Source organism: Lepisosteus oculatus, chromosome 11, assembly GCF_040954835.1.
Source record: "Lepisosteus oculatus isolate fLepOcu1 chromosome 11, fLepOcu1.hap2, whole genome shotgun sequence".
Lineage (NCBI taxonomy): Eukaryota > Metazoa > Chordata > Actinopteri > Semionotiformes > Lepisosteidae > Lepisosteus > Lepisosteus oculatus.
In genome coordinates this window covers 32,217,421-32,228,130 of record NC_090706.1, presented here as the reverse complement: position 1 = coordinate 32,228,130, position 10,710 = coordinate 32,217,421, and the positions used below count along the sequence as shown (strand labels likewise).

Here is a 10,710-nt window from a genome sequence, read left to right as displayed (position 1 = left end):
AGCCTCCAAAATTAACCGTGGTTTCCTGAAATTCAAAAATCAAACTAGGACTAGAATTGTGTATATTGCAGGTAAACAATATTTTTTATGGCATAGTTATTATTGAATAAGACAAGTAAAACTCTAAACAAACAGAATTCCTATTGATACTTATTGTGGCTTATAATTTCATACTCAGTTTTTATTTTTAAATGGAACAATTTGAAAATGGAACAATCAAAACAGACATTCAAATATAAATGAATGTGTTAAAAATATCCATTTGTTCATTTCTGCTTACAATTTGCTTGGAATCCATGTCACACAGATCTATTATCTGAATTATTCCAGCATTCATCAAATTTTGCAGAATCACAAAGATATATTGGTGGGAATGAAATATGTAGTGGTAAGAATGGAACATCATTTTTATTATCTCCTTACTTACAAATTAATTAGGAAATAATAATGCTTCCACTGATGTTACAGTATGTCCCATAGATGCCTTAAAGTGCCAAGTGTTAAAGGAGTTTTGTCTCAGAAAAATGCAGTACTGTATATTTCCTGCTGCAGTTTTAAGTTACAAAAGAGGTAAGCACTTCTAAGTAAAAAGCACAGTACTGTACATTGTGTAGCACAGAGCCATTGCTACCTTAATTTAAACAAACTAGAATAGAAATGTAAATATACCAATTACTTTAAATTCATGTGTCTGGCATAGACAAAAAAATGCCTATAAAAAGACAGATAATGTTCAAACGTAATGTATTCCAGCTAATCTATATTGCCACATTCTTCGTAAAACCAAATTAGTCTATCTCCATCAAAATCAAGACAGGAAATCATGCATGTTGATAAGCTGTTTTTTATGTTGGTGTTGAAATAAGGTCTTTGAAAAAAACTCTCAAAGATACAGTGAAATGATAAAAGATTTTTAACTCTTCATGTGACATACCAATACCACATAACACAGATACGGCCTCAAAAATTACTTTTAACTAAATTAAGCAACACCATTAATCGCTTTGTACTTTTCATGAAAGAATACATAGAATTTGAACAAACCACTGGGTAATATTGGTCAATGCAGGTGGAAAAAAGTGTATGGTGCAGGTTTGCGCCTGTTTGACCTAATGAATTCCGATGCAGTGCCTGAGAAGCACATGTGCTGCAGGTGACAGAATGTGAGTCGAACAGGTGGCAGCACTAGCAGCAAACAGAAGTAGCAGGACAAGCTAGATTGGATTGGAACTCAACTGGTTGGCAGTGGAAGGCGTTGGGATCTTAGAGCTACTGGTTAGTAGTTAGCTGTGCTGACTAGCTTGAGATAGTAACTCTGTGGTGGACAGTGGAAGGATCTGGGCCAGCTGCAGAGGAACCTGAAGGAAGAGAGCTAACGGTTACATCTACCAGCTCATTTGAGATTGGAACTCTATGGTGGGCAGAGGACCAGAAGAGCTGTGGGCCAGAGAGAAATAGCCTGAGGCGGAGGAGAGCTGCAGTTTGCTTTTACCTAGATAGGAAGAAGTTTCGAGCTGAACCCGAAAACAGGTGGAATTTAAGCTATGTACTGCATGTGGCTGGAAGCTTGGGAGAAAGAATAGTTGAAGGATGGTACTGACAAGTTAGACACCAACTGAAAAGGGCAGTAGGGTAAATGGGGATAGAACCCATCACTTGTCTATGCCAGGCTAGGTACAGCGTGGGGGTGAACAAGGAAGCTTGGATCCTATGCAGACTGCCTACTTGTGTGCTTGCACCCATGGGACAGAGTAGGAGTCAGCAAATGGATGGACAGCAAAAAGAAGGACTGATGAAAACATACAGTACATAAGCTAGGACCATAGATGTGGTGGGTTGAACATTTAACCAGAAACAAAGAGAAGGGAGAAGAGGGGAGAGTAGCATGGGTGAGGATGGCAAGAGAGGGAAGATGCAGGGAGGAACTTCCATGGGGAAATGGGCCACAGATCCTCAGAGTTTCTGAGAGGCTTGGTGACATCAGAAGACTAGAAAGAACTTTGAGATAGATGTGCAACAGGAAGTCCCAGGCGCGACAATAATTTACGTAGGCGAGAGGAAGTGTGTGAGATTAGGATCTACTCTTTTTCACAAATTTCTATTATAAAACCAAGGAATATAATGTCTAAAATTTGTGCTGCTCCGATTCAAGATTGAGACAGTGAATTTCTAAGCCCAGACTGTGATTGACGTGGATAGTGATGTCTATTCTGATTTTTTATATCAACAAGAACCAAACTGTTAAAAAAAATGATTATAGGCTACTCAGCTGAGTTACAAGGATAGTAATAGCTCAGTGCATGCATTCCTAACTAGTACTATCAGGGATAATGCAGTGCACTGCAAAAGAGGAAAGCGACCTCAATTAATTGTGATTAAAGATAGTTTTATTATATTATTGTAGTCTTGACTTAACATAGTCTTAGTTGATTCTTGATTTTGTAACACCTGATAGAGTGTCAACAGTAGCCAATACATTTACTGATAGAAGGAGCCAAAAGATAAGAAAAGCCCAAAGTCTTAGCTGTTTAGACATGTTCTTTTTGAGGTGACAAAAACATGATAAAATGAAAGAAAGAAACAAGCTTCTACACCACCTCCTGCCCCTCCACCCTCTTCTATAATACTCTCTCTCTCACACACACACACACCCTTAGGAGAATGGAGAGGAGCTCCTCCCAATAATGACTGCTCTACCACGCCTGATTTAAAAAATAAGCCAAGTGCAGTGCAGAAAGAGAGGTCTCTGCTGCAATCCTTGAGTGCATTCATCCTGTCAGTAATGTCTGTCTCTTTCTTTCATTTGCTCTGCGAATGCAAGCCCTGGATGCAAATTCTGTCTGAGCCTGCATAAATATACTCTGTGAAGAGTGGAAGCCAAATTAATCCTTTTCCTTTTTACTACACACAATGTATGGAAACTACCATGGATTGATCATGATATCAAGCTCCAGATGTCAATGAATGAGGGAGAAAAAAATGAAACAGGATTGTATTGCACATTTCAAGGAAATAATACATGTGTAAGTGTGCTTCTTTTAAAGCAAGTCTGAAGATCCGTTCTTGTTTGGTTTTGAGGTAATCTCAGTTCAGTGGGGAGTTCCTTCTGCTGGCATGAAAAATTACTCTCTGGCATTCCGATTGCTGATCAAAGGCACAAGCAACTTATGCACTATGTGGATGTTTTCTGTTTGTCTATGGATTCTCAATGTTTTGCCTTTCTGCCTTCAATATGAGTCTGAACAGGAGTACTATCAGGATGTGGAAGAAACAGAGGTAAGATGATCATGATGCTTCTGGACTTATTTTTGAGAGAGATATTCATGGTATGGAGAATACTTCTGTTTACAGATCTCTTCCAAAATAAAGACAGGGGCAGTTAATATAATCCAATGGCACATGTTTGCCAAGTCATAAAGTGTACCTCTTTTTAAGAAAGCTAAATCTAGTGTATAAGTGTTGTGTGTATTTATCTTAAGCACATATTTCTATTTCAAAACTGCACTTTATATAAACAACTGTGTTTATATATATTTCATTTTTCTTAAGGGTTTTCTTATATAATTTAAATTCTCCTGTGGTTTCACAATTTGACCTGAATGATTTCTCAGTTTGCTGGTTAAGATTTCTAACATGTGACACCTCTCACATCGGCAGTTAGGGAGTGATCTGCACAGCCAGTGGGGGACAGTGTCCACTGTAGATGAGCTGCTGGATCTCTTGTATCCAGAGTATGGCCTGGTCCAGCACTGCCTACGCAAGAAGGCACTGAACACGCACACATCAATCCAGGAGGAAGGGGACAGCTGGGGCAATCAAAAAAAGGCAGCACTCTACATCGCAGACAGCGCATTTGACCGTAAGATGGGCCCACTTTTGAGGCTCCTTACCTATGGAAGGGATTGAAAAATATTAATTTGCCTTATATAATGTACTCTTAATATAAGCTATCTGAGCTTTACTAACTTTCAGTGTTTCCCATTAATGTCTGTTTATGCAGTGAATGACAGCCGTTTCCCCAGCTATTGTGTTCCTTAATTATTTCAGATCCTATGTAGAGATTGTTGTTTCAAGATTGATTTAAATAATTTGCCTTATTAGTTTTTTGAGCTATCCACCAAATGTGGTTATTCTGGCCAAAAAATAAAAAGTAATAGTTAATCATGCCAACTAAGGATTTTATAAAAACTTGGTTCCCATGAGTAAATGTGTTGGGCCAGCAAAGATCTTTTGGCAGGTACAGGTATTTAAAAAAACCAAAGACTTTTTCAACAAATTAAGTCAAATACCCTCAAAGGAAGTACAATCCACATCGGACAACAAACATAAAACATTTAAAAGGTCATGCTGAAAGGCAAAATTGGCACCCTTACAGTTACATTTGCCTGCCAAGTAGAAATGAGCATAATGTACTTTTATGTACTTTGTGTACTTTATTGATTTTTTTAATGATTATTAGTTAAGGAGGTTTAAGCTCTCTGTCATCCTTTATTTCAGAACTTCTCAACAACTTTAAATGTTGTTTTCCATGACATTAAATCTTTAAACCTGTTTTTTTTTTCTTCTTGGTAAAATAACCCGTTGGCAGAAATGTTGAAGCTAAATCAGAACAAATTGTTTAAATCACAGATGAAAGAGTCTTCTTTTATTTTAAAAAACAGAGAAAAGGTGATTCATGAGTTTTTGAAGTGCCTTACTTAACATTATTGTGTTCTTATTTGTAGTGCTTCAGCAAGTAGTTATACGTACAATAGTTAAAAAATAAAACAAAAGCTTCCAAGTCCTCTTTGATATGAGCATGTACCTCAAAAATATTTGTTGTTTCTCAGTTATTTTGGATGAGATGCAGAAGACCTTGTGCACTCCAAGAGAAGTGTTCCTGGATGTTTCTAAAGAATACCCTGAGAGTACCACCAATTTCTACCTGCCTCGCTGTGTCTCTGTGCACCGATGTGGTGGATGCTGCAAAAGTGAAGCCCTCCACTGTGTCAACACCAGCTATACCTATGTCAACAAGACTGTAAGAAATTAGATGCTCTGTGAAAACAAAAATAATTAACCTTGTAGTATGTCTTGCACAAATACACTTAAATTTAAAAAGCTGTAGCATGTAAAACCTGGATGGAAGGTTAGAGTAGCAAAGTCCCTTTTTTGCAATTCATTTTCAGCTTCTACAGTACGTGCCTTAGGTGTTGTAATTCACTTCTTTAAAAGCATATGTGAAGGTGCAAATGTCTGTATATTACAACAATCTTCCAGTTCTTTGATAATTGCATTACTTGTGTTGCATACACACATCATAATGCATTTTTGTTTCTGTCTAGTTGATTGAACTCTCCATGCCACATATGGAAAAGACAGTTGTTATGGTCAGTTTTGTCAACCACACAGAGTGCGAATGCCAACCCAAGCGATCTCCTCACTCTGTCATCAGGAGGTCAGCCAATACACCGTAAGTGAATGCTGATTTTACTCCCATATGAGAAGAGAAAAAAGACACTTGCCAATTTTCTGTGGTTTAATGTACTTTGTATGTACGTGTTACCTTGTTTGCTACCATAATTAGCAAAACACACTTGAGAAAGAGTACAGGGTACAAAGAGAAAGAATACAGAGTACTACAGAGTAATGTGGAATAAATCAGTTCCACTTAGAGTCAAAGTAACAATAAAAGATGATTGTATTCTTAAATTGAAGGACCTAGTACTAATTCAGCAAGTTAGAGTAATATTTGTCTGTATCAATATATCTGTAAATCTGCACTAAGCTACAAGATACTAGATAGATACTAGATAGGTAAGAGAGCTTCCACTGATTTGAATTTTTTCTTATGATTTATACGACTGTTTCAAAATAAAACAGAAGTAAATTAAATTAAGAATCCGAAATGCAGTACACGTTATACAAAAATTAAATCAGAATCTGTAGTGGTTGTTTTATTTTCGTCGGATCAGTTGGATCTTAATGAATGAGACGGAGGATAAACTATGTAGAGCCTAGCTGAGGGAATGGCAGTCTCACCATTAAGGCTTCCCATCTCCCCTTTCATTATTGTGAGGGGTGAGCTAGGGAGTTGCTATTAGGGTGTAGATGGAGTAGCAGAAGGGATATGACAGAGATGATCAAAGGGAAGTTCTGGGTGTGAGACTTATACTGTACATGTAAGTATGTGAGTAGAAATGTGAGAGATTAGGATCTAATCTTCCTCTAGAACTTGTTATATACTCCATGTATCAGTGCTCTAGGAACATTTCTGAAGACCAAGCATTATAATGCATTAATCCCAAATAAATTGTGCTGTTTTCCAGATGTCCTGAGACAGACAGTACCTGTGCCGCTGGTCTAAATTGGAATCCTGTTACTTGCCAGTGCATGTCTGACGACATGAGCCTCTTCTCCTCCACAGAGCCAGGTAAGCCGGACAACGCTCATCAAAATCAGTTCCAAACTGGTGCTCCTAGCTTGGAGTCGAAAGACCATAGAATATATTCCGAAATGAAAGAAGGAATCCTTCTTTAACCAGACCAATACCCCAGAGAAACCTTGCAAACCATTGCTTCTTCATTAGCAAAACATCTAGATCTTTCAACTAAGCATTTTAACTAAATGAATGGGTGTCACAGTAAAGATTTTAGTACACATTTTTATATAGTTTTCACAAAGATGTTGTGATCATTTTAGAGGGAGGTAGTGCTTTTAAACAGTTAACTAGAAACTATGATTTGTCACTATGTCACTTTGCTCTTCTCAGCAAAGGCAACATGGAAACAGACCTGCTAAGAGGAGAGCTCCTTGTGAAATACTCTACATATGGCTGTCATCAGTCTCAGTTGTTGTAAAAATCAAATTTATTCTCTTTGCTTGTCCTCTCCCTTTTCCATAGACCCACTGGCTGAGGCTCTCATTGACCTCTGTGGTCCTAACAAACTGTGGAGTGAGGAGCACTGTGAGTGTGTGTGTCAGAATGGGCTAACCCACTTGAGCTGTGGAGAAGGATGGAGGCTTGATGAGGTTGACTGTGAATGTGTCTGTGAAGAACAAGCGGCTTTGGAGCCCTGCCCTCCCCACCAGAAGTGGGACAAAGAGCGCTGTGGATGCGTCTGCCAGGCAGACTGCCCAAAGAGTCAGCCTCTGAACCCCGGGAACTGCCAGTGTGAGTGTAAAGAGAATGCGAACACATGTTTACTGCAAGGGAAGAAGTTCAACCCTGAAACCTGCAGGTAATTTACAAGGACTCTATTAACCGAATTGTACAGTATGTCAATAATATGCAACATGTATAATTTCATAGTCCTCTGAATTGCAGAATGTGATTACCAACTCCCACCAATTCAGTTAGGAGATCAAAACATCGGTGTGCATTAACAGATCAAGTACATTCCTGTCCACTTTTTTTTTACATTTCCAGTAACGTCTGTTTTTAATGCACTCATATTAGAGGATATGTACATTGACTGACTTCTATAAAACCACAGAAAGTAAGAAGTAAGTTGAAAATAATACCACTTGCACTTGGACAATTACAGTATAGGAAAAAAACAAACCATTTTTGGAAAAGCTTTGTGCACCAGTTTTGTTTCGATGTAAAAAAAAAAACTTTCTTTTTTGATTCTGCAGGATTCCGTAAATTCTTCTTACTTTAAAACAGTCTTTTTCAGCGACTTAACAAAAAGATGGCCACACACCAAGCTGACTGAGGAATCTTAATGAGTCTTTTAAGAGCATCTGCTGCCTTTGAGTACAGACAATAAGAGAAAGACTTTAGAGCAATAACGTTTGTGTCTTTTCTTTGTTTCAGCTGTTACCGGCTACCCTGCAGGACAAAAAACAGGAAATGTCCATCTGGATATTATTACAGCCAGTATGTATGTCACTGCTTACCAAACTTCATGAGGTCATATGAGCAGTATTGAAGGGAAACATCACTGGGCACATTTATAAGGGAAAAATCACACAACGTGATCCAAAGACATTCCCAATATTTATGTCAGACATCTAAGCAGTAAATGAAGCACTTGGGTATGGTCAGTAGTAAAATCACACCATTGTTTTGAACAGACTTGTATTTAATCTGAAGGTCAGTGCTAACACACAACATATCAACTAACTGGGGGAAAATTTTAATTTCTTAATAACTCAGCAACTTCAGTGGAGTGTATATTATTTGTTCTTACTTGTTTACTAGTGTGCTAAGATTATTAAAAAATGGAAAAAATCATAGTTTTAATAATAGTTTTAATTTAAAGCAAATGAATGTGTCAGCTGACCCTTTTTAGGGTGTTTGATTTATATACAATAGAGATGTAATTCCTTTATAGTATGTTTTCAGCAATGCATATACTGTATGACAATGCTTTTAAGCAGCCTTAAGGGTATTTTATACAGATTGTGGAGTGTCAGACACAGCATCATGTTATATATGATATGCTGCAAGATATGTACAAATGGAAGTAGAATGGAGATATAATATATATACTTGAGAGCTACACAGGCTGAAAGGTCTCCTCATTGCTATGTTTGTATTAGTTCTTATGTTCTTTTTTTTTAGAGCACATGTCAGTAAAACAATTTCACTTGTAAAATGCTAAGCATGAAGCCAGTTTTTCCCTGGAAACAAATTGTCTTTTTTACTAAATTACTTAATTATAAGAAGATAGTGTGGCTAATAACCTCACAAAATAAGATGTAAATTAGAACATTATTTTTAAAAATCCTACTCTGAATTTCTAACTTATAGAATAAGATACATAACTGATGTCAATCCAAAATGAAAACTGCTTTCATCCTCAATATTTCATATAATAAAAAAATATTTATTTCTTGCTACAAATAATGCTCTCAGATTAAGTTAATCCATTCTATCAACTCATAGAAGAATGATAGATATTCTACATTAGCAAAAGAAAGAAAATGAGCTAAACTTATACTTCTCTGTTTTAATTTTAATTTGATTTCCTGTAGCTCTCTGTTCTAGTAAATGTATTCATCATCACTAACATAGATATATGTGCAGGTCACAAAACTTGTCATAAAGATGTATATTTGTACACCTATTGTGCTTAAGATAGTGCTGGACAAATGTTCGGAGCAAACTGGAAATGTTATTGTAGAAAATTACTTGAAAAAATAACTGAACCATCCACATAATTTGTAAACTATCCTTCCGTTATCAGAACCGAACCAAATAAAAATTAGTTCAGCAGGTCAGTTAGATCCTAATTAATGTGATACAGGGACAAAACACTGTATGCTGGGAGTATTTGGAGTGCCCCTCCTAGCTGGGGGACTGGTAGCCTAGCCATGAGGATAGCTGTCTTAACCTCCCCCCCACCCCACCCTCACTATTGCATGGATCGAGCTAGGGAGCTGCTGCAAGGTTGTAGATGGGGAGGCAGGGTGGAGATGCAGGAAAGATACGTGAAGGGAAATTCTGGGTGTGAGACTGATGTATGTAGGCGAGAGGAAATGTACGAGATTAGGATCTAACCTTCCTCCCGATCTGCTGTTAGAAACTTCATAAATGGAGCAGTTATGTCCCATGTGCTTGGTGTCCTGTCTAGCACCACACATCATCTCAGGTAAGGATTTTAAGTGATAATTTAAATCTCAAAGAACGATCTGAACTATAGCTCCCTAAGTTTTATTTTGCTTTAAAGCGAGCTGCTATTTTTAAAATCAGATTCAAGTTTTCATATATATATCCTTTTTTTTTTTACAAATAAATCACTTTGTGAATGATGCTTTGTAGATACCTTATGTTGTACTACTACTTTCTGTGCTTTTGTTTGTCACCAAGCCTTTGATAATAGGCAGAGAGCTGCTGCAATCAGCACAGGTCAAAAAGTGTGGATCAATACTGAGTAGTTAGCACACCATTACATGTTAGATTTTTGTTAGTTATTTCTAATTTGTTTTTTTTTTTATTTGTCCTTTTAGTACCTCAAACTTTAACAGCTCTTTTGCATTGAAACTGAGAAGGAAATACTTAGGGGCAGATTTTTTTACTGGGCAAACTGTCCATCTCTTTTGTTTACTATAGACTGGGCAGTTTTCCCAAAGTAGAAAACAAGAACCTTGGTGTACAAAGCTGTGAAATTTAAGAAGGCTAAAATACGTTGTATAACATTCATGTTTTATATGTACAATTCAAGGGCTTCTTCTATTAAAGTCATGTTTATCAATGTCCACGTTGTTTGTATATTATTCAATAAAATTTGCTTTTTATTAAAAACATATGTGTTGTCACAAAAACTAAACATGGTGTTTGTTTTTTCCTGAATCTCAGGAAGGAATCACAAATAAAATTGCTGCAGAATTAATTTGGGAAGGAGTCCCCACCCTTTTTAAATGTTGAGTTTAGTCTACATTTTGTGCATCTGATAATAGAACTTAGGATCAAATGTAAACCAATGCTGCATTGCTAGAGGGACTGTATATTCGTGTGCTTCTCAGAAGTCATAGTGAAATACTGTATCAGAGATCTGTGTTTCAACATAGTGGTGTAGTGGTTAGCTTTCACAGAGCTTGGGCCCTAGGTTCAATTATGTACCAGGGGTGCTATTTGCATAAAGTGTGTATGTTCTCCCAGTGTTTTTATGTGGGTTTCCCCTAGGTGCTTCGGTTTCTTTCCAGTCCAAAGCCATACTAGTAGGATAATTGCCTTCTGGGGAAACTGGCCCAAGGTGCGAGTGCATGTCTTTGTTTGCGTCT

At 37.2% G+C, this 10,710-nt stretch overlaps 1 protein-coding gene across 1 annotated transcript; it reads left to right on the top strand.

Annotated features, from left to right (window-relative positions):
* Positions 1 to 211: 211 nt before the first annotated feature.
* Positions 212 to 10,256, top strand: LOC102696645 (vascular endothelial growth factor C-like). Its single transcript, XM_006631971.3, has 7 exons — positions 212 to 3,276; positions 3,658 to 3,859; positions 4,830 to 5,020; positions 5,325 to 5,452; positions 6,309 to 6,412; positions 6,884 to 7,220; positions 7,799 to 10,256. Exons 1-7 carry the CDS (start codon positions 3,115 to 3,117, stop codon positions 7,911 to 7,913), a joined length of 1,239 nt encoding a protein of 412 aa, XP_006632034.2. The 5' UTR covers positions 212 to 3,114; the 3' UTR covers positions 7,914 to 10,256.
* Positions 10,257 to 10,710: the final 454 nt, after the last annotated feature.